The following is a 25,436-nucleotide window of genomic DNA, read 5'->3' as shown; positions in this document are numbered from 1 at the left end:
GAGATGTGACACTTGAATGACACTGATGGCCGAATGTGCTCCATTATGATTTTCCTCTCGCTCTCATTCTCCGCAGAGCATAGATTTGAAGTCAGAGGTGACAACTGATCCACGTCAAAGCCGAGCATAAAAACACACTCCTACACGCCGACATCCTGCCTCAGCCTCCCAGAGTTTATGGACCACATGCCGACAGGAGCCCAAGGAGACTCAGCCTGGGGACTTTGAAGGAATCGTGTGGGGAAGAACGGTGCAAATGATACGGCTGCACCTCCTTCCCTGCCAGCCTCGCTTCAAAAAGTAAGCTTTATGGTGTGGACTTTCTTTTACCCTATCTTTAATCTAGATAATGCTTTTAGCTGTTTCTTGATGTACTCAAATGGAATTAAAGCATCGCCCTCTGTGTTTGAACTTGTCTGTCCTTCTGCTGTTTTATTTGATGATTATTTGTTATGTATATATACCTTGCTAATGCCCTTAGAACTGCTTTAATTCTTAGATGCACAGATTCAGCGAGGTGCTGGAAACATTGCTCAGAGATTTTGGTCCACGCTGACATGACAGCATCACACAGTTGCTACAAATCTGTTGGCTGCACATCCATGATGTGAATCTCCCATTCCGCCACATCCCAAAGGTGCTTTATTTGACTGAGATCAGCTGACTGTGGAGGACATGAGCTGTGCCTAGAAAATATCTCCCAGCATCCTGAACTGTTGATGCAAGGCAGGCTGGAGCCATGTTTTCATGTTATTTATTCTAAATTCTGATCATACCATCCGAATGAATTTTGTGTTTAAAAATCCATGCAAATTGTAGCCTCAGGTTCATGTTGTCAGCTGACAGGAGTGTTACCCGGTGTGGTCTTCTGCTGCTGTAGTCCATCTTTTTCAAGACTCGATGCGGTGTCTGTTCAGAGATGCTCCTTCGTTGGTTGTAAAGAGTGGTTATTTGAGTCACTGTTGCTTTTCTGCTCAGACCCCCACGAAGGCTTTTTTTGTCCCAAGAACAAAATGCTTACACAAGTCCGTCTGGCACCAACATCTATAGATAGATAGATAGACACGTACGTAGATATATCCGTACATTACAGATGAGAAACAGGCACATTTTTCTTCTTTTATTAAACAGAACTTTTTTTAATCCATGGTTAGAGGAGCTCTGCCTTAAGCTAAGTGCTGTTCTAGGTTTTTTCTTTTTTCTCAGTGAAACTGAAGCTTGGCACTGAGGCTCAAACTTAATGTAATATATTTTAACCCCATCTAATGTGATTCTAACTCAATGGACCTTTGTATTGGAGCAACATTTTAAAAGCATTTGCCTACAACAGACCCACTTTTATAAATTGAACAAAATTAGTTGCGACTGTCCCTGACTGTGATTTTCTTTCATCCTTTAGTACTTCCATGGAACCCCCCCCCCTCTGGTTCAACTAAGTGTTGATATTCATTGAATTTAAAGCCACCGCAACAAACCGAGCCAGAGGAACACCTTTACTGCACTACCTCTTTCTCAAATGGTGGGAGTAATTAAATAAGACATAAATGCAGCCATTAAACAAACTAACACTTATCAACAGTTAAACAGTGAGCAATAAAGCTCGATTATCCCCCTCATTTTCTCGTTTTGGGCATGAGGCCAAACAAAGCAATCAGTAAAAGTCTCTCTAAAAGCCAGGACCCATTAGCAAAATATACTAACACGCTACCTTTGGTCAATGCTCTGAAGTGAGCTGCCTCTCGTGAAAGTGGAACGCCAACATATAATTTTCATGGATATAGCTTCTAAATTAAGAATAACACAATACCCTTTGTGTTTCTAACTCGGTCTGACCGGATTTTGTGGGGGTGAAAACGAGGTCGCGTGGAGTCATAACAGAGTGAAAAGTTTCGGAAAAAACTGTGCAAGGCATCTCGGGATTCAAAGCAACTTTTGCTTAAGATCCGAACACTCCCACAGCTGATATTTCATGCAGCAGAAACCCACACACACACTGAGAAGTCAAAGCGAAGTGTACACTGCACAGGATCTTTTCCGGGCCCCGGAGGCGGCCTGTATCTATTTATCCACTCTAATTTCTCATATGGCGAAGGATAAACTCAAACTGCTTCCAGTGTGACAACACAAAATCGTATTTATTAAGAGAAGCCTGCTTACTTATACTAGTTGTTTTAATCCACCACTGCAATTTAGTCTCACAAGACAATGTTAGATGCATTTAATGGCTCTGTAATTAATTTACTGCGTAGCATGGCTGCTGTAATTTTCTTTGGATGAAGTTTTATTACGCAAAAGTGGATTGGTATTTCCCAACATATATTACTTAAAGGAAAAGCAAGCATCTGTTTTGCTTCACATCCCAGTTTGGACGATATAAAGACTAATAGGCGAACCGTGCACTAACAGAAAGCGACGTGGAGAAAAAGAAAAAAGAGAGCGAGAGAAAAAAAGCAAAAGCAAAGGAATTAACTGTGCAGAAAAAGAACAAAGTCACAGAAGGGAAGATGAAAGCATTATGAAATGTAGTTGATGTAGGCAATTTAGGACAAGGGATTTAATGACGTTTGTGAATGCGGCACAGACAGCCGACATGGCAGCCAAACGTGAAAGGACAACACAACTGTAAAGGCAGGCATGATGATGAAGCAAAAGAAAACTGGGTCTCAGTCAGCCGCTTCATTGTTCCCACCAGAAAAATGCGACAGGGAAAACGGTGCCTGTGTCTTCTAAGCGATACATAGAGTTGTTCGGTTAAACCAGCGCAGCCTCTAATTGAGTCCTTATATTTTGAGGTCGTGCGCGTAAACAGGAACGGCTTTAATTTTTTAAAGTATTGTATAGAGTCTGACAAATAGAATGTGAAATGTGTGGCAATGTGTAGGTGAGGATATAATGATTAAGCAAAGGAAAGGGAAATGAGTCATACAGTCAACAGGCAAGTAAGAAGATGAGATAATGGCAGCAACATGTTGGAAACTGACCTATGATCAACCCAGCCAAGGACTATAATAGATGAGTTATTCATCAGACTTTCTGACTCAGAATTCCTGTTTTGATAGATCTGAAGTAGGATGGCATTTTTATTTTGAAATGTTGAGAAGTCCAAGGACAAACTGTACTCAATGCACGAATGTTCTCAGGCTGTAAAACCACACAAGCCTGGGTTTTCTCCTCTTTATTTCAACACCACAACACTAGAGTAATGTATTATACTGAGGGCATATTGCACCTAATTTACATGTCCCAGAATCATTTCTTTGTGTTACGCTACTGTGACATGGCTAAATACAACATTCACGTCCACTCAGAGCTGTAAAAATGCTGCTGAAAATCACCAGATTGCCAAGCATTTCTTCAGCTTTGCAACAACATAATCACAGTTCCTGCAAGATCATCATCATTTCTTCACCGCCACCAGTGTAGCTACCGCTCTGGTGACCTTAGCCTCATACCAATATCACCGGCGTTTGCTTGGTAGTTAAAAAAAAAATCAGTTTTAAACCAATCTTGAGATCATTAAAAATGTAACGATTTACGCATACTAATTAACAATTGAATGTGATCTTGATACATAGTAAGCAGGATGTGAAAGACTATAAGTGAAATAGTTTCTGAATTTAGCTAGCTCATGTTAGCTAAGATCAACACAGTTTTAAAATCAGTCTGCACTTAGGCTTCAACCTGGTCTTGTGGAATTTCATATAAATTACTATATTTCTGCATAATGATGCAAAACAAAATACACTTTGTCTGCAATAATAATGATAACGCTTAAACAACTGGCTGCCATAAATAACTTAAAGTCAGAGCATAAATGCAAACAAAGTAACACTGTCTATGTTCCATGTATGAACAAAGTGCAAACAACTTTTTTGCCCCTGGTATTTATCCAGAAACAGAAAAAATATTCAGAATTGAAACAGAATTGAAGAATACGAAATAAAGAATGGTCATACATTCAGTTATTAAAGATAAAAATGTAAATATGTCGTTTTTGTTCTCTTTAATAATTACAGCATGACTATGCATCAGCTACAAGACAGAGTCGTGTAGACTCATGTAAAATAGTCAGTTTACACAGTATTTGTCACATTACTTTAGCAGTTTTTAGATGGCTGACTTTTATGTTTAGAGGCATGTTCAGGTGTTGTTGGACCTCCACCATGGCTGCCAGGCACAACCTAACAGTCCTGTAAAGGTGTCAGGGATACAGAGAGGTTTTCAACTGATGTAATCGTTTTCTATTTCCTCTCTTATTTCTGAGGTTAATTTTCACCCCGAAGGCACAATGTTGTTTTGTGGCTCAGCTGCCCGAGCCTCCCACCACAGCCCTGTATTTATATTGCAACTTATCAGGATTGAATTCAAATTTAACCAATTAAGCTAACCAATCTCGCTGTCTCTCCCCCTCTCACAAATAAAAAAATCCAATCAGAGTCCTAGCTGAAGCGTGACAAACACAGGCTGACTCCTTGACTCAAAGGCAGATGATAAATTTGCCTTTATAAGTCCCGTTTGAAATGAGTGTTTTCTCAAAACGGAGACGCTGGCCCTTCTCGTGTTTAAAGACTTTCCTCTATTTTATGTAGCAGAAAGATTAAAATCAATGCAAATGATTTCAGAAGCCAGTGAGGCCTTGATCAAACACTGCATTATGCGCACTGACACAGACGTGACACATCTAAAGTTTATTTCCCAGATACTCTGCCAAGCCAACTCTGTCTCAGTGTCTCATACATCAGTGTGGCAGAACTGCATCTGCATTAAAATATAGATATATGAAGAGATTTATTTTAAATAAAACTGTAGATCAGATGTGTTTACAGTAGATTACTTTAGTAGATTTCTTTTTTTTTTTCACAAAAAAAATGTGAAAATTTCTGTTTGAGAATATTTAAGCCATTTCACATCAGAAAGGAAATTTCTGTGAAAAACTATACTATTAAAGGAGTCTCAATAGACAAGCTAGCAGTTTTGTCCTTGGGTTAGAGACATTTTAAGGCAGATAACTGCCACCTAAACAATCTGAATGAAAATCTATGGCCCTTCAAAAGTTAATAATTTACTTTATAACAGCCGAACCAAACCCATAGCCCGGCCGCGTTGATGCATTGACTGAACCTCAGAGTGGAACGTCACCGCTTTTTTCCCCTTTTTTTTCCCAGTGTCAGGCATATCTACGTGATGGGATGAGCCAGATAAATCTTTGTGAAAGTATATTAAAAGTATAAAATGCAGGCAAAAAAAAGGCTGTTTGAACATTGTTTGGAGGGCGGCAGCAAAGCCGTTTATTAAATTTGACTAGTTATTTTATACTGAAGTTGTGTTATGGCTTTTTCCAATAGACTGTATATACAAGATGGATGTACCCACTTTAATATCACTAACTGGTTTCTGGTGCTCAGACTTTGAGGCCTCAATGTTAAAAGTTTTTACTGCTGTTATGTTTGTTTTTTGAAGCCAGCTGTTGTCATATTTAGATCCAAGAAGTGCTGAGAAGTGCTATTTTAGCATCATGGCAGCAATGCTGTCTCACAGCAAGAAGGTCCTGGGAGTCCAAAGACATGCACTTTTTGGAGTTATGTTAATTAGTGACTCCGTGATAGACTGGGAAGCTGTCTGGGGTGTAGCACCTCTCACCCTGTGATAGTTAGGATAGTCTAGAACCACCTCTGTTTGACTGTGAGTTGGATAATTAGAAGAGAATGGATGGATGGAGCACAAAGTTATCAGCTATAACCAGTAAGGTTGGTTAGCAAGTTGCATCCAAATACTTTATAGGTGCAAGGACACCCACAACAACAACTAATTAGCTCTAGGTATGTCATAGGATTGGTGACAAAGTCTGTCCTACAGCTTTGGTCCAGAGGGAGAGAAGTTTAGGCCTCAAGAAAATTCAAACTGGTGAACAGTTCTCATTAACTGGAATATTATCCAAAAACCATTGCTGCTTTTTGTAGCAGGCTGTAAATGTGGCTTTAATTCTGTTCATTTGAGCTTTTGATGTTGATATTTTAACATCTTTAAAGTTAAAATTCTTACATAATCATTATCTTAGTTCGGTCTAACATTTTTTCAAGTCTTTAAAATGTTAAATACTCAAGGATGCTAGCATGATAGCATAGGTTTATGAACAAAGAAGGATTTGGCAGTTAACTGAAGCTTAAGATGTAAACTTCAGTAGTGTAGTGGGAAACCTGAAAAAATGACTTGACTCAAAGTAACTCTGAAATTAATTTAACTGTGAAATCTAGCAGTAGATTTGTTTTTTGTGTGGACAGGATGTGATCAGCTGACCTCTGCTACTGACTCCATTGTATTGCTGCTGCTCTCGAGCCCTAGGAAGTGTAAAGGTGCTATAAACACCTCAGTTTAGCAAAAAGTGACCACGAACTTTACACCTTGCTCTTTAACATGGTCTGTTACTGTGTGTTTTACTACGCAGCACACTGCACACTACCCAGCTGAGCCCACACTTTTATATTATTCTTACACAATAATGCAGCTGAATAACACAGTTAGTATTATTCAGTTTGTACAATAACAACATGTTATAATATGAAATAATAAGCAACACGTCCTGTACAGATCTAATATCAGATTAAAGATCTTTTTAAAATGACTCAGGGCATCTCACTCAAGCTGAGCTGTTGGTAGATTTAAACAATAATCTTGATCTTCTATCCTCACTTTAACATATCTCTCAAAATAAAACAAATGTACTTTTAGTAAGTGTTAGTTTGTGTTTGGTGATATTCATTGAGGTGTTTAAAAATCTGATTTTAATTAAATAAATCAATATACTTAAAAATAAATGTAAAAAACAAACAAAACAACCCATAATTTATACTCACTGCCCATCTGTAGAACTAGCTAGATATTTTCAATCCTGGGTATTCCCCTGTTTATTAGGCACCTCAGTGACAAAGGAAATATTTTGATGATTTGTGGTCATGAACTACAGTTTTGCTAATTTAATTGTGACTTGAAAGCCGACCAGCACTGCTGTCCCTATAGAGTCACCAGTAGCATAGCTAAACATCTTAAGCTCTCTTGGATACAGCAATTCTTTTATAAAGTGCTTCAATTATTAAGTCAAGGATATTTTTTGCATCTGTTGTTGGTAAGGCTATGAAGTTCAATTCAGTTGACTCTATTACTGTCACACCCTTAAGAAGCTGGTTCATACCATTGATCAGGGTTAGCATGCATTACATTTGAACCAAAATCCCCCTGAAATCCTGTCAACATCACGGGAGATTTGGTGTTACCTTGTCACACAGTGCAAGAGCATATCGCTGTGAGGATCTGTGGCCCTTTTGTTAATGCTGAAAGGATTTACCTGTAATCTGGCTGTCTTGAGGAAGAAACGCTGAGCCAAAATAATTCAGGGGAAGTAGCTGCAGTGAAGAGGACAGAGAATTAAACTGGTGGCCCGACAGAACGTATTACAGTGCTGTAAAGATAAAACACGTTATAGTGCTGTGAAGCTATATATCAAATCTTTCTAGGGTCCCGTGAGCTGCATACCCACCCGCAAACAAAACCCTGGAGATGAATCCCAGGCTATGAATCAGGTGAAGCACTTTGTAGCTACCCTACAGCTTGTATTATTTTGCAGCAGCATTTTCTCAAATATATATGGGGAAAAATACATGGTATTAATTATTTAGTGACATGTATTTCATTATTCCTTTAAGATATTTAAGGGAATGAGATGCCAAATGCTGAGCACTGGACTTTTTTTTAGCTAAGTGTCCAGATTTATTTAAGCATTTTTAACAGTTATTTATCTCTTTTACATGATGTAGTGTACAATATTAGTATAGCATCTATTTTCTAGTGGCCTTGGAAGAATCTGGAGCTCCTGAACATAAATCCAAATCAGGGTCATTACAAAGCTTAGACCCGCCTGCTGCGAGGCAATGGTGCTAACTGAGCCACCGTGTCACTTAACATTTATATAGGTTATATACACTGGGTCTTTGTGTCAGCAGCTGAGATAAGAAACGGCTGCACGCAAATCCAATCATTCCTTCATGCCAGGAAATCGGTAAACATAAACAAGGAAAGGGGAAAAAAGTACGTTGTTGTGGGGCGAATCCATTAATGCTGCCTTAGCCTTTAATGTGTTGCCCAACCTTGCCTCTATGACATATTCAGAGAGGGGAGGTTGATAGAAATTTAACAGGATTGTAATGCATTGGTTTCATTAATTAATTTATAATGAAATTGTATTACGAGCTCCAAACACAGGGACACATTTGATTTAAAAATATGCCAGGTGTATAGCTAAATTACATCGTGCATATGTTAAAGAAGCAGAACATGGAGTACAACAGAGATTTACTTTTTCTTTTAGCTTTGTATAATAGAATATAATAGAGTATAAGTGTATAAACCTCTAGCTCTATTTCTACGCAGAGTCATATAAACCTGCTGCAACCTTTAGGATTTGCCTAGCAGGCCATGTTTTTCTATCATGATGTCTCTATCATGTTTTTCTATCTCAGATGTTTTGAGTTCCTTGTCATCGCCCTAAGCATCATGCTTTGCCTCATCTTTTCCTTTCCCCGTGTCCAATCTGCACATCTAAAATGTTCTCTATGTGAGATAAGCTGTGGGCCACTATTATCGTTTCACCGCCATTAGTGAAGTGGGTTTCCTTATACGTCAGCGGCCACTTTGGTCATCTAAAATCCACTTTTGCAGATGTCTCAGGCCTATCCCTCTGTGGGGTCTTAATGGGGAGATGGGATTTAAAGGTCTTGCACACAGCTGCTATCTGTCACTCCTCCTCTCCCTCCCCTCCGTCTCTGTTTTTCTATTTATTTATTTTTTATGTAAATCGATCTAGTCTTGGGTTCCAGTATTAGATTGGGGGGTTGTTGTGTGTACTGTACTGTGCCTGAGGCGGCTGGCTGTCTGGCTAACACATTACCCCACATCCCTGCTTTACTCCCCACTATAGATAACTGAAATTTAGACAACCATATAGATTGTCCACATGTGGGTTAATGTTTTTGCAATTTGATCCTGCTTGGATAGACAAACACACAGTAAGCATTCACACACGCACAAACACAAATAACAGTTGTGTGCTCTTTATGTTTTTATGCCATTTTCTAATAGGTGCAGACAAGTGAGCAACCACGAGGCAAAATGAAAAAAAAAATGCTGAAATGTGTGTTTGCTATTCTTTGTGGCACCTGCTTAATCCAGAGAATCACAGCTCAATATGCTCTATTAATCCCTCTGGCTCTGTGCACCACTTCAATCCCACACCACATCTATCTTGTTTTTATAGGGCTGACCCAAATATTCCAGTGTTGAAGAGACTCACTGCTGAAGCTCTTGGGATTCAAAAGTCATCCATTCTTTAGCACTACTCTGCCTCTCGCTGTCTCGAACACACAACCTGCACGCGCTGGAAAACCCAACACCAGAATACATTATACCATAGTCATAAAAATGAATAAATATCAAAGTGCATAAAGTAAAAAAAACTCAGCTTTTTAAATGTTTTATTTCACTCTTCAGGTTCCACTTAAAGTGTACTGACACCACTTTGCTGTGTCAACAGGACTGAAGAGGAAATAGGCTCAAAAAGGGATTAGTGAGTAGCAGTTTAGCTTTGAATGTGAATATTTTGCGGAGCTCGGGACACAGAGCACAGATGTTAGTCTCATTTCATATCTGACAAAGTGTCATGAGAGGAGATGCTAAAGGACAGTACAGTAGAATAAGTCCTAAATAATGCATGACAAATGCATTTTTTTTCTTCTGCTTCTGCAATAATCTGCCCTGATAAAGGCTATAAATGTAGAAATATTCGAACCACATTTGAGAGGGTTGGGAAAAAACAGTCTAAATGTATTTCCAAGTTTCTATTCAACTCAAGAAGACTGAACTAAGAGAAACTGTCCAGAAACTGTGTGCGTTTTTTTTAAATATCACCCTTCCCATCTATAGAAATTCAATTTTTCTTTGTGTGACACTTTCTGCTGCAGCCAAGATATAAATTGCTTTCAGCCTAGTTCAATCTCAGACATCCACTTTTTGTCTGCTGCACTCTATGTTTTTAGTGAAAGTATCAAATGGTTACAAACATAAAAGTGTCCAAATAGGCTGGATATCTAGACCTTGAAGTTCAACTGGAAATCTAACATAGTAGTGAATTATTAATGCGCTCACCTGTTAACATCTGCCACTCTTAGAGGAGAATAAGTGCAATCTTCCCTTTGTGAGAAAACAAATATACAACATTTGGACTGAAAAGTGAAAGACATTCATTAATTCTCCACTAAAAGGATCCCTGACCTGCCACAGCTGAACAACTGCAGAGGCCTGTGCTTGTCCTTTTTTTTTTTTTCAAACAGTGGTTCATTACACTTGAAAATGAGTGAAACGTCAACAAAGTTTGTCCTCACAATTTTCACTGTTTTTGTAAGAAACATGCATGCATAAAGTTACCTTTGCAAATACATGTTTAACAAATTCAGCTTGCAGCAAATGTGTCATTTGTTTTGGTTCATTATGGTGCATCTAACCTACGCTCTGTATGAAAGCCGACTGGCTCTGGCAGATCACCTCGGATTTGTGAGGAAATCAATACTACAGCCTGGCTATATGCTGCTGTGTGGGCCTTAACATTCTGACTAATGGCTCTGGTTACTGAAGACTGTGATTGGCCCAAGTTGTCACTGATGGTGTTGCAATTTAGCGGTTTCCAAATCTCCATCGTCAATACTGTGCTTGACTGTTGTGGTGTCTTAGTTAGTCAGTAAAAACAAAAAACAACCCCCCCCCTTCCCCCCCCAAAAAAACCCCAAAACAAAACAAAAAACAAACAAACAAACTGGGATGCCAGTCAAGGTCTGAGTACAGCTTCCCATTGCACAGTTATGGTGACTGCAAATAGTTAATTAGCTCTCACATCATCTGCATCCCGCTACAGAGTATATCTTTCCTTTCCACCTATGATACATAACTCAATTAAGCAGACATGATTTTCAGAGAAGTTTTTATACAGTTCCTAGTGCCATCCTGGCTTCTTCATGACGTTCGATCAAGACTAAAACATGCCCTTCCTTCTAGATAATGAAAAGTATCTCCAGATCTGTCTAGCTAATACAGCCATCTGCTAGCAGCTCCTAATGGAGTTGGTGTATGGAGCCTCTCAACAGCTCTTATATAATTCAAAAGTGGAGAGGAGTCTCAAGATTTCATATTTACACTCAAGGTTTAATTCTATGTGTAAGCTTGAATTTGTCACTTCTGTTGTTGCTTTTCCTGAGACAAAGTATTTACTCTCCATTGAACATTCAAAACAGCGCACACAAAGGTGTAGTTTTATATCTGTCTGTAATCTTTGATTATTGTTGCTAATTCAACAAAACGATTGTTGGCTGTGCAGTTGTCATTTTTTTGTAAATCTTGTTGGCTTTGGCTCCATGGCAGAATGTTGTGAGAGGCTCTGTTGGGAATACTCACAGATCCATCCATGTGTGCACATCCCCCCGATGATATGATTGTTAATTGTTGAAAAAAACCTAAGTGTTGTTACTGAATGCAAGATGTCTCAGTTTAGACACAATAATTGAAGCATATTCCGAGATTTTATTAATGTTTAGACATTAGACGATTGAAGTACAGCATGAAGCTGGTTAATATTTCTGAGCTCATTAAAATTTTACCAGAACAATCTACCAGTTCATTTGTGCATCAGTGCTAACGGTTAATTTCTCTTTGTCTTGCAGGATGGAGGTCACAGGATTCCAGCTCCCTGCAGTGATTTGAGGACTAACCACACCCTTGGGAAAGAGAGCCAGTGCTTATGTTCACCATAATGGCACCTGTGTGTGCAGCCAAACTAAGGGCTTGGCTCTTCATGCTGTTCATTTGGTTGACACTACATACCAGCATGCTTCAGTTTGCTGCAGCCACGATACAAGGGTACCTTGGAGACACAGATATGACATGCCCGTCTGTATGCAGGTGCGATGAGGACTTTATTTACTGTAATGATCGTGGTCTGAACTCCATTCCATCACTGCCTCCTTCTGCGTCCGTCCTGTACCTTCAAAACAACCACATAAACAACCCAGGCTTGCCCATATCCTTGGAGCACCATCTTGCTGTCCGTGTGGTCTACCTCTACGATAATGAACTGGATGAATTTCCCATGCACCTGCCACCATCTGTGCGTGAACTCCATTTGCAGGACAACAACATCCGCACTATTCCTCGTACCGCACTGGCTAGGATGCCGTTGTTAGAGAAGCTCCACTTGGACGACAACTCAATTTCTACTGTCTCTATTGAGGACCAAGCTTTTGCTGATAACCCGCGGCTGCGCTTGCTTTTCCTTTCACGCAACCACTTGTCCAGTATCCCCTCAGGCCTGCCTGCTTCTCTGGAAGAACTCCGTCTAGATGACAACCGGATCTCAACTATCCCAACCCATGCCTTCCGAGGCCTGAACTCACTTAGATGTCTTGTCCTGGATGGGAACCTTTTGGCAAACCAGCGTATTGCTGATGACACATTCTCTCGCCTTTCCAACTTGACCGAGTTATCTCTAGTCCGCAACTCCCTCCAGACCCCACCTGTCAACCTACCCAGTGCCCATCTGCAGAGACTGTCTTTACAGGATAATGCCTTGACTCATATGCCACGTGGTTCATTGGATGGCATGCGTAGGCTGCAGAGGCTGGATCTGTCAGGAAATAACCTGACCACACTGCCAAAAGGACTGTTCAAAGATCTAGACAACCTGAGTCAGCTGCTGGTGCGAGGAAATCCTTGGCACTGTGGCTGCAACCTGCGCTGGCTGTATGACTGGCTGCGTGCCCGTGGTAACTCCATCACTGTCAGAGGTCTAACTTGCCATGGGCCTGACAGGGTGAGAGACATGTCTTTGACAGACCTGACAAGTGAGATGGAAGAATGTGAGGTAGTCAGATCAGGGTCCAGAGAAAAAGGGGGCATAGGTGGAGCTGAGAGCCCGACCACCAACACTCCTCCACAGGGTTCTCTCTTCACCCTTCGTTCAAAGCGTCCAGGTTTGGGGTTTCCTGACTCCGGGCTAGACTACACTCTTAGCAGCAGTGGTGTCGGGAAGAGCCTGGCCCTGAACGTGAAGCCTCTGTCACACAATAGCATCCGGGTCACCTGGAGTGTGGCACAGCCCAGCTCTTCCTTTAGGTTAAGCTGGCTTCGACTTGGAACTGGGAACACCATGGGATCAATCACAGAGACCCTCGTCCGGGGTGATCATCGAGAGTATCTGCTTACCTCGTTGCAACCACGTTCTAACTACATCATCTGCATGGTGCCCCTACCTGCCAGTTCAGAAAGCAAAGGGATGATTCCTGGAGATGTTGACTCTGATGAAGCTCTGGTTTGTGCAAAAGCTGAAACGTCAGACATCAGCCCAATGGAGGAGGAGGAAGGTCAAGACTCACGGCAGATGACAACGCTACCGCTGGCAGGGATCATTGGTGGGGCTACTGCCATTGTATCGTTGGCTCTTATTTTTGGTGTCTTTTGTTGGTATGGACATAGGACTGGACATTTGTGCACCCGTGACCACTATACTCGCAGCAGCTCCAGAAAAAGCAAAACCTATGATGATTACATCGAGTCTGGCACAAAAAAGGACAATACCATCCTAGAAATCCGTGGCCCGGGGTTCCAGATGACGCCAATGGCTGCTTGCCAGCCAATGCAGCCAAAACCCTTACGAGAGGATTACATCATTCATACCATATTCCCCTCCAATGGCACTGGCTTGTATAAAGGTACCAACAATGTTTCTAATGCAGGACATGGCTCCAACCGTGGCTATAGAGAAGGAGGAATCCCAGATATAGACTACTGTTACACATGATGTACTGTACCTGATTCTCTTCACAGTGTTATTGGTAAACTGTATAGATGCACAATATCCCTTCGCATGGACACTGAAGCACCCCTCTGTGCCTTCTTCTTCTGGTCTCCCATTCCAAATGACCTGCTGTTTGCTCAACTGAGAGTAGTATATGTGATGAACTGGAACTGAAACTGTGCAGGAACAGTTCACTGCAGGAAGCAGCAGCCAATGCTCCAGGTGTAAATGCACAGCTGAGTGTTTTCTTCACCATCTTAGTAATGGCCTGTGTATGTTTCCTTTTCTGCTCTTTCCCTGTGACATGTAAGCAAAGAATGTATCCTCTGTGGAAAGGTCAAACTTAGCAAACTTAGCAGGTAGAGTTCCTCTTTCACACACAGGAGCCACACCAGTCAGCTCAAGGACCGGTGAGAAACAAACATTTTTGGTACCCATTTCCTGCTCACCGGTCATACACAGTATGTAGTCTTATCAACTCATTGTTCCAAATGCCTCAACTATATTGATGTGCCCTACCAGCTATCCAAGGAAAGGGCTTTGTAAAGCTGTGAATTGTTCGATTTCAAACAACCCAATAACCACTTGTCTTAAAATAGGCTTGTTATTACCTTATTAAGTAGTTGGCAGGGTGAAGATCTTATAAGGGCTGGTCAGCCTTGGTTATAGCTCTTGAGGTCATTCACCTGAGATCAGTATTGTAGTGCTGCACTGGATAAAATGCAGCACGAGTGTGTAGATAATTTCCTTTGGTACCGACTGGGCTGTGTTTGAAAAATGCTTTGCTATTTTTTATCAGTGGTTTGTTTAGTAATGAAATCCTGCACAGCTCTCTTTATTTATTTATTTTGTTCCCAATGTGATGGTTTTTGTCTCTGCTAAAACAGCTTTTTTTTTCTTTTCGCCCCCGTGTTTTTCATTATTGATGAATCCCAGCTTCTGATGAAGACTGTGGCTTTGTTTCTTCTAAACAAGTGCAGAAAATATACCGATGGCTGTCTCCTGGTTCATGTTCTGTTACAACCAGCAGAGTGAATTCTTGATTGTGACTATTCTTAACATTATGTCATTTTTAAAAATTAGACTCTGCCCAAAGACTAAGCATGTCAGCCTGCTGAGACAGTAATGATCAACCTCAGTCCTTCTTTTCCGATGTTGTGCCTGTGTGCGTCACCTGTGACTTCAGTTGGTGGCTTTTGGTTGTAAAATGTTTCTCCACATTCTTAAAGCTAAGACAGCTTTTGGTTTGTTTTTTTCAAAGCACCCAGACTGAACAAAATACTAATGTGGAGTCTCTTTGGGGAGGCAGACTCTTGCGAGTGAACTTCGAAATTCGAGGGCAAGAACTGTGAGCGCAACTGAGAGTTTAAACCGCAACACTGTTGACCTACACTGTGGGGCGGCGGCCAAGCTGTGTGGGCGGGTGGATGGACAGGTTGGGCTGGCAGCAGGGTGACTCCTTGGCGATGGGAGTTCATTGATGTTTGTTTTAGCAACGTTAAGGCTTCCACTCGATCCACCTCTTTTATTACTGAGCAGCACTAAAAATGTAAATGTATTAGCACTTAGCAGGGAACAGGGATAAATGTAACGACAGGCACGGGGAGACGGAGGGTAAAGAAACATCTCCATGCGCTGACGAAGACGCAGGATTGATGGCTCTGGCACAGTGAGGATCACCCATGCATAAATCTGTTTGGCATATTAGCTTCTACCCTTGGATTTAATATTGTCCATCAGTTGTTTACCACTGTGTTGCTCTCAAAGGGGACACCAATTGTGCTTCCTTGACTATTGTGTCTGGCAGAGTTTTACACTGTTGTCAGACAATATGTCAGTGGAATGTAATTATTATTTTGCACCCAGAATCACCGGCTTTAAACAAATAACATCTTACTGGCCTGGCTAAATTTTGTTTCGGAGAATGTTGATATAGTGTAATTGCTATTTTATATGTGGGTCTATTTAAGATGCATACTTCCTCATCATTTGTATAAATAAAACAAAACAAAACAAAACATGGCCACAGTCACATAAATATTTTTTCTGATGAAATAATAAAAAGTAATGGTGCCATTACTTTGCGTAAAGAAAAAATGAAAAAAAAAATGATGTGAACCTGAAAAATATGTGGACTTTTCTTTATAAATTCATCTTCAGAGGGGATCAATAAAAGTTTTATAATCTTGTTATTACTGCAACCTATCATTTACCTTATGTCAGGGGAGCCATTGGTGGGGAATAAAATTATATTTGAGCAAGCTGGCTTTTATGCACGAATTAGACCTACATTTTGCTTGCATTGGATGAGGGCGCCGAGTACTCCTGGGATAATCAACTACTACCTGAGTTTGAGACACTCGGAGAAAAGAAAAGCAGAGATAAAATGGAGCAGAGAGGAATCAACAAACTGCTGCCCGCAGTGACTTTATGTTTGCATGCAACCTGGAACGCCACAACACAGAATGTGCTCAACTCTAAATGAACAACTTCATCAAAACACTTCAGATGAAACAGAGTAATCAGTCTCTGCTGGGCTGACATTTTAGTCCAGTTGAAGGACTTTGAGCATCAGCTGGATGCCCTTCACTTACCTCTGGATTTCATCTGCCTGATGCAGCCTCTTGCTAATTTAGTCAAGAATAACAAAGATGTTGCATTTGCAATACAAATTACTAAGTCGGTCAATTAATGATTAAAAGATAACGACTTTAAAGAGCAACACTGGGGTGAAAAGGAGCCTTTGGTTGAAAGCATATTCAACAATACCCAGGATCACAAGAACCTGTGCCCTTACAGCACCAGGCAGTGGTGCCGTGGTGTACTAGCACACTTTGTTCACTTTCACATCTCTGCAGAAACTTGAGAAAATAGACCACTGGACAGCAAAACCTCAGGAGGGGTAAGTTGTTCTTAAAGCAAACCACTAATTAAATTCAACTTTTTTTTTTACATAGCGCCATATCACAAAAGCAGTTGCCCCAGGGTTCTTTTATTGTAAGGCAAAGACCCTACAGTAGTACTGGGAAAAGCCAGAGTTAGGGGAGGGAGAAAAAAACATACAGTTTCAATCTTCCGTTAAAACAATCCCCACATCCATTCTGTGCTTGTGTGAATGACAGAAAGCACAGTGTTTGCTAGTTCCATTGTTTCAAGCTGCAGACCCTGAAGAGACAGTGCACATTTACCTCATTTGCAGGTAACCAGTCTCCACTGATTGAGTATAAATGGAGAAGCTATTAGCAGCCTTTGTATACCTGCAGTCATGTGGAGTTTGACTCTCAAAAAAAGGCCTCTAATGTCTTTGGTGGACTAAAAACACCCCACGAACCTGACATATGCTGATATTCCAAAAGAAGACATCCTCCTTTTGTTACTCTGCTGTCGCAGTTTGGGGATTTGCTTTCTTTGCCTTCTTCTATACTGCTTCAGTTTCTTGCTGACACACATTTGACTGCCACAGAACTGCAGTATGCTGCTATTTGTTAATGTTTATGCCCATGGGAGTGCAGAGGGTCTGCGAGAGATTTAATGAGTGTTTCCACAGATGAACAGAGTGACAGCTGTTGCAAAACATTGTGAAGAGCAGTATCCTCCAAGCAGAATAACAGAAGTTGATTGGATTCACCTCTCCTTGACATGCTGTTGCTGTGAGTCAACCTAATAAAATGTCATTAATGCTTAAAAATATATACGTTTTATTCATACTGCATCTCTTAGATTCTAAATGACACTTTTGAACTTTACTTCTCCAGTTGTCTTTTCCCTTTGGACAGGTATAGTTAAAGTAAAGCTTGCATGTTTTATTAATCAAAAACAGCTAAATGCATTTGGAACACAAAGCAAGCCTGGTTTTAAAGGGAAACTACCAAGTTTTCAATGTCAGTTGGGTTTAGAAATAAGTGAGCCTTACCAGCTCCACCAAGGCTCACAGACTGAAGCTACATTGGCTGCTACTAGAGCAATCTTGTTTTAAAGACTTAAGTTGAGCGTTTTAGCTGTCATCGTTATGTTTTTCTAAACCATGCATCTTTTTGCAGCCCCTTGTAAATCACAAGATAGCCAATGATATCCATGGCCCATTAGCCACCACTTGAATTAGCAACTGAGACCAAATCATTAAATTCATTAGGAGAGGAAAGACTTCAGTACAGCTGGACTTCTACTTGCAAGTAGAGCAGTTTCCCCCTGCTGGCCATTAAAAAGAATGCAGTTTTAAGGCTAGGAATGCAATGCAATGCGTCACAGAAACTCAAGCAGGGGTAATTCTAAGGGTAAGGATTGATTTGGAAACTTGCATACAAAAGAATGCAAGAGAGAGAAAGAGGAGGCCTACTGAGCAAACTGGAGCTCTAACACATTAAGCTGTTTTAGAAATACCTTAACCTTTGCAGGCTTTAAAGGAGAGCCATCACTTCACCTTATATCACCCAGAAAGGCTTTACTGCCAACAGTACAGATGTCTATGCTGCTGATCTCGGACTGTGCACTCCTTCTTTTGAACAGCTTTTGTGCTTCTGGAAATGAAAGAGTATCCTATTGTCATGGTCAGCCGGATCACAATTCAAATAACAGTGACCTGAAGGTTGGGCAGTAACCTATTTCTTGGCTCACTTCTAGACGATTTAAGACCGGTCTCTGTAAATCTCATTGTGTTCTTGCAAAAAAATGTGAGGGGAATGAAATATGAGAAATACAATATTGAAAATGAGGCCAAAGGGAGATACTGCAAGGGAATAGTGGAGATAGTGGAGATGTTGGCTATGGGAGCTGTTGAAGAGTCTCACAGCAGATGGGCTTACTTGGTTTTTAATGCAGACGCTTTAATAATGTTTTCGCAAGACTTCAAGAGTTAAGAGTTGATCAGTCTGATCATCGTAGATAGGCACAATATAATACTGCGGGATTTTGGAAGGAACACCTTGTCTAAGCTCCTAAAATCCCGAGGCATGACCTTGTTGATTCGAACAGTGCAGACACAAATTGTACTGGTGACTCTGCAGGTGAAACTTTTTCCTAAACTTTTCTAATTTTGTCTTCTTTTTCTTATTAAAAAAAAAACGTTCTAGACTTCAGTGCAGTGCTGTAGCTGCAACTCTGCACTAAAGATGACATCCATATCCAGTCTTTGTCTTGTTTGCCCGTATTCACAAAATATAATCTAACACTAACACCGATATGGCAGCCAGAAATCACAAACTGTCAACAAAATTCAGCGGTATGACGGTTTGACAGCCAAAAGAACAGAGATTTGAAGTGCGTAGATTAAACTTTCCTCGTCTTAGAGGCAAGTGATTTAAGTGACTATCAATTGGAGCAACGGACAGAGTTGACTGACAAGGAAGTGGTGTTAAAGACATTTGACAATGTCCACTTTCAGCTACAAATCTCAATAGAACTCAATATAATAAAAAGCTCTCATTCTGTGAGCTGGTGTAGAAATTTTACATAAGAGCAGCAAAGGTAAGATGGAACATGTAGTACTACATGCATCAGCAGGGACCTAATTTTGATGGCCCAGAAGGAAGAACCATTGACAAGAATGTCGCAGGAAACCCTACAGTACTAACTCCTGAATTGCCAATTCCCTCTTGACACTGATGGTGCTCCAGCAGCCTTGGTGTCAGCAAACAAACAGACAACTGCAGATTGGGAGCCAGACATAATCCGTGTCCCAGAGGGACGTGGCTGAGCTTGTTAGCTAGGGCTTACTGGTATGAGTGTGGAATGAAGAGGATGTCAGTGCTTTATAGGAATTGCTCTATATCTTCTTGAACCTGTCTTGACTTCAGCTGAGCTCTAATGCTGGTTCATCATTGAAGCTGCATACTTATCCAAAGTTATGTAAAAAAAAGCACAAAAAAGAAGGTTTTTGTTGTTGTTTTAAACATCTTACAGCATGCTCTTTTTTGCAGTTACCCTGTGACTTTAATTTATTTAGGTAATAATGCTTTAGATGTTTTATTACTGCACGATGATCTTACAGCAATATTACATTAACTTGCTCATGTTGTTCTCATCTGTTTCAAGGTTTCAGAGGCAGTCGCTCAAGATGCTCAAACGTTCTGCATTATTTCCTTGCCTTGCTACTATTAAGCTTGCATTCTTTTTAATTAGCTAATGTGGGAGATAAATGGAGACATAATGTCTGTGCGTAGGTGTGAGAGATTTACTTCAGGAGTGGATTTAAGCGGAGCATTATCAAAGACAAATTTGCTGCTGAGCAAATCTACTGTAGGTAGCATAACATCTGTTTGAAGTGAGCTATTTATTCTGGAGTGGTAGTAATCACTGTGATGTGGCTCAAATTACTGAGGTGCTGCTCCAGAATGGAATAAAATTACATTTTGCCAACCAATTTAGCGTGGCTGTTTCTCAATTAGAACAGGAGGATATCACTGACACAGTTGTTCTATATTGAGGTCGATAGTAAATACATTCTATAGCAGCCACTTAATAAAACTAATACAATTACAAAAATGTATATGTGCATACTGAAGAATTTGTGCAACTTGGAGAGATTAAGTTTTTGGCCTTTCTTTATGAAAAACATCCTGCTTAATAGGGACTGGACCTGATGTGTGCAGGTGCAGACAGGCAGTCAGACTATATTTGCCTCAGTGTGTGAGCCAGTGCACTGGCTGTTGTTTTAAGTGCACTAATGAAGAAAATCTTTATATTTTTCAATATTTCTAGGAAACTGGGGTTTTGTTTTGTTTTTGTAGCAAGGATGCTATTGTGTGATTAACTATAGATTAACTATAGAATAGAATTTATTCAATTCCTTTACAGGATGAGCTTTGTTCCCCCCAAAATGACGATTATTTCAAAAATGACACTTAAAACTCAGCAGTCAAAGGTCATTGTTGATGAAATTCAAGGTGAGTAAATGACACTTTCATTGTTTTAGCTTGTTTGATGGCCATTTTAGCAACTATTAGTTTTCAGTAATCTGTAGCATGTTAGCAGCAATACTCTGCGTTAGCAATGTCCCTTTCAGGATCATCAGGTCCAAATGTCAGTCTGTCCAATACGTTGGTTTAATTAAAACCTAAAATATTACAGAATCCTCAGCAGTTCTTTCTGTTCTAACATGCTAAACTAAGATTGTAAGTAAGGGCTTGTATTGAGTTATGCTATACATCAGCATGCTAGCACTGTACTTATGCATGTTAGCATGCTGTTAGGATTTAGCTCAAAGGTTGCTGGCTGGTGACCACAAACTGGTAATTGTGGTCACGTCACTGTTTAATCTTAATGACAGCTGGGAAAGTGAACTTTTCTTAAAGTTGCAATGTAGCTGAACTGATGCTAACAAGCAGTGAATTTTTGACCTTTCAGACTCACCACCACCATCATCACAGTATAGCATTAGTCTTGTTAAAAGATAGCTGCTTTCTTCTGTAGCTTACCAGACTAAGTTATTATTATAGACATCTTCTATATGTTCAGTGATTTATTGTTTTTTCATCTCTAATTTCTTTCACATTGTTTACGTGATTTCTTCACATTGCTTGTGTTGGCTTCTACAGAATAATTAATTTCTCTGCTAATCTCATTAAGAAATGTGACTTAAAATCTGCTTCATTAATGACCAATGAATGCCAGGGATGTAAGCACAGACATCAATTCCACAAAAAGGGCGTTGTGTAAAATGTAATTAAAAACAAACTATTTTTCAATTTTATAATTTAAATTATTTTTTATTTATTAGATGACAACTTTCGGAAGCACATTTTCTATTTGATGGCCTCAATATATATCAAAGAAACCTGTGATGGAACCACATAATATTCCGTTTTTCAACAACATTCTGTAAATGTCCGGAAACTCAGGAGAGCAGCTTCTGGATATTTCGGAGAGGAATGTTGTGCCATTCCTGTTTGATATAGGACTCTAGCTGCTCAACAGTCTGGGGTCTTCTTATGCCATATTTTTCATTTCATGATGTGATAAAACTTTTCAGTTGGTGAAAAGGTTGTGACTGCAGACATGCCAACCTCTCCCCAGCCCCAGACTCTTCTACTTTAAAGTCGTGCTGTTGTAATAGGTGCAGTATGTGATTTCACATTGTCCTGCTGAAATATGCAAGCACTTGTCTGAAAAAGGCATAATCTGAATGAGAGTATATATTGCTTGGAAACCTATATATACCTTTCACACCTTCATGTATCTTTAAACACTGATGGTGCCTTTCCAGTTGCCAGTACCACAGGCACTGATGCACCCCCATACCATCAAAGATGCTGGGTTTTCAGCTGAATGCTGATAACAAGCCAGATGGTCCCTCTCTTCTTTAGTCCCTCTCTTCTTTAGAGAGCCGTATGGCTACAGAACAGTTTTCCACTGTGCCACAATCCATTTTAAATGAGCTTTGGCCCAGGGAAGACAACAGCCTTTCTGGATCACATACACATATGGCTTCTTCTTTGCATCACAGAGCGTTAACCTTCATTTGTGGATGGCACTGCGAGCTGTATTCACAGACAGGGATGCAGTGATTTCAGTGACAGAATCATTCCTGTTTTTAAAGCAGTGCCACCGGAGGCCTGAAGATTACAGGTGTCCATTATTGATCTTTGGCTCTGTCGCTTGTGAATGTAGATTTCTCCATATTCTTTGAATCTTTTGATCATATTATGAACTGTAGATGATGAGATATCAAATTTCACAGTTTTACATTATGGAACATTATTCTGAATCTCTTCCACAATTTGTAGACACATTTCTTTGCAGTTTGGTGAACCCCTGCCTATCTTTACTTCTGGGATGCTCTTTTTATACCCAGTCATATTACTGACCCCAAAAAGTTGATTCTGTTCATCTGGATGTAGCGTTTTCAGTGGGAGAAACGTTTCATTGCGCATCCAAGTGACTTCTTCAAAAGTGAGTTCAAAAAAGTCACTCTGAAATTTATTTTCATGAAATAGGGAAATGTCTTATTTTAAACTTTTGATATGCTTTCTATGTTCTAAGGTGAATTTAAAAATTGGTTTAAGAGATTTGAATTCTGTTTCTATTTAAATTTCACACAGCATCCCAGCTTTATTGGAATTGCTGGACTCCAATTGTACGCCCCTAAAGAGCAGATGGTTTCTCTCAAATCCCCGGTCTGATCCCAGACCAGGACTGGGATTTGAGAAGCTGAAAAGGCAGAAAGAGAGATTAAGATGCAGTTACCTCGTGGCTTTTACTGAAGGCCATAGAGGCACATCTGTCATACTGAATGAGTGACTTGTACCTTGGCTGAAACTGGTATTAATAATCTACTATTGTAATAAAGTTGATGTGTCGTAGTGTCTTCCTTAGTGTACCTTAGTGTTTGAACTCAAAGGCCATGTGATGCAGTTTGCTCGGTAGCTATCAATAGTTATTTTTCTTGACTTATGACATTCAGCTCATCCCTTAACACTTTCATAGCTCAAATAAAAGGCAAATGTTATTTTGATACATCACATAGTGTCACACAAACAGGAAGTAACTCTTTTGCTAAATCAAATGAATTGTGTCCCCACAAAAAAGAGTTCTTTTGCCCATCCTTAATGTCAGTTTCTACAGTACAGCCTCCCAGTTGCTTTCAGTGTGATGGACATTTCCATGTCAGCCCAGCTCTTAACACCATTCTGTTCCCTTTAACCATCAAAGTCATCATTATACAACCACGTGTAGATATCTACTTTCTCTCTTGCTACATACATTTTCATACACTGAGATATAATTCATGTTTGGCTGTCACATTTATATTTAAAGATACAGCCGTAACAAAGAGTGTAGTGTGGGCTGAAACATTTTGGCAGTGGGTGTTTCTCTGCTAAGAAGAAAGTATAATAGCCTCAGGAGCTGAAAAGCTTTATCTGGTTCTGTAGACGGCCTTACCAGCATTTAGGAAGGTCCGTCTGTTTTATCTTTTGGCCATGAGTCAGAGAAACAGTTGTGACAAATTGACAGTGACTACTTACCTTTTTTATCATGAGTTATTATCAGTCCATAACACATCCAGGGGAGTGTTCAGTTTTAATTATTTGAGACTTGAGTGGTGCTCTGATATTGTCAACAAAGCCATTCTGATCAAGCACCTCAAAGATGGGCGATACTGACACATCACTTTAATGATTCACCTAATTTTGCTCTGAATGAACATATCCATTATACTCATTAAGTCACTGACACCAGCTGTGCAAAAAGAAAAAAAAGAAAAACTCTCTCTTCTCAGGTTTGACTCGTATCCATTAGTCTTTATTTTTCTCATCAACAGAAGGTGTGGCTGGTGATTGTTAACTGTGCTTTCATATTGAACGGTTAAGTGCAATTTGATATTGATTACAGTAAGTCACAGATCCCTCGTCGGCTCACAGACAGACACTGGTAACATGATGTATTAAAATCATGCAGCACTCTGCTCAACCAGGCAGATGCACAGGCCCGTCTTATGTTTGCCAGTGAACATCTAAATGATTCAGAGTAGGTTTGGGAGAAAGTGCTGTGGCCAGATGAAATCAAAATCGAGCTCTTTGTGAGTATGACCCAAAGAGCACCATCCCCAGAGTCCAGCACAGAGGTGGAAACATTATGCTTTGGGGCTGTTTTTCTGCCAAGGGTACAGGATGACTTCACCGCATTGAGGTGCCAAAGGACGGACATGGTACTGTAAAATCTTGGATGTACTGTACTTGAAGCCCTTTCCTTCAGCCAGAACACTGAAGATAGGTTGTTGATGGGTCTTCCAGTACGAAGATGATACCAAATATACGGCCAAGACCACAAAGAAGTGGCTAAAGAAGAAGCACATTAAGGTCATGGAGTGGTAGCCAGTCTTCAGACCTTAGTCTTATAGAAAATCTGTGAAGCTTCAAGCAGCAGCCAAGAAATGTGTTGGATTTAGAGCAGTGGTTCTTAACCTTGTTGGAGGTACCGAACCCCACCAGTTTCATATGTGCATTCACTGAACCCCTCTTTAGTGAAAAATAAAATGTGATTTTTTTACTGGTGCACAAAATGAGCCATGCATGTCATGGCGGAGGCTCTGCCGAACCCCTGAGACCGACTCACCGAACCCCTAGGGTTCGATCGAACCAAGGTTAAGAACCACTGATTTAGAGAGTTTCTGTAAAGAGGAGTGGACCAAAATCTGTCCTGAGACGTGTGCAAACCAACATATGAAACATCTCCAGCCTGGGGATCAAATACTTACTTCACTCAATGAAATGCAAATCAATTCATAAATTTTATGTATTGAGTTTTTTCAAACTTTTTGGTTGATATTCTGTGTCTCCTATTAGAACAAAACTACAATAAAACATTAGAGACTATTCATTTCTTTTTAAGAGAGAGAAAACTCTTCAGCAGAGGATCAGATAATGAATTCCTTCATTCATTTCCTCCACAGTATGTTTTTGGCACTTCTGTGTTGGCTTAATTTTTCAGGTCTGGAGGTTGATGCATTCTCCTCCTATCTCAAAATATGATAAGTGTAACAACAACACTCTGCTTCTTCTCCAAGCATAAACAACATTTGTGGTGCAGGATTTGATAGACTGGGTTCAAACAT

General features: G+C 40.2%; 1 protein-coding gene across 1 annotated transcript in view; it reads left to right on the top strand.

Moving 5' to 3' along the window:
- flrt1a (fibronectin leucine rich transmembrane protein 1a) overlaps positions 1-16,274 on the top strand; it is a 42,542-nt gene extending 26,268 nt beyond the window's left edge. The window contains exons 2-3 of the mRNA XM_087847174.1: positions 77-300; positions 11,760-16,274. Of these exons, the coding sequence (XP_087703300.1) occupies positions 11,837-13,891 (2,055 nt within the window). The 5' untranslated portion in view covers positions 77-300; positions 11,760-11,836 and the 3' untranslated portion in view covers positions 13,892-16,274. The remainder of the gene's footprint in view (positions 1-76; positions 301-11,759) is intronic.
- The last annotated feature ends 9,162 nt before the right edge of the window (positions 16,275-25,436 follow it).

Source organism: Neolamprologus brichardi, chromosome 10 (assembly GCF_056152115.1).
Source record: "Neolamprologus brichardi isolate AB-2024 chromosome 10, ASM5615211v1, whole genome shotgun sequence".
Classification (NCBI taxonomy): Eukaryota; Metazoa; Chordata; class Actinopteri; order Cichliformes; family Cichlidae; genus Neolamprologus; species Neolamprologus brichardi.
Note: the sequence above shows the minus strand (reverse complement) of the source record. Positions and strands in the feature narration are given on the sequence as shown.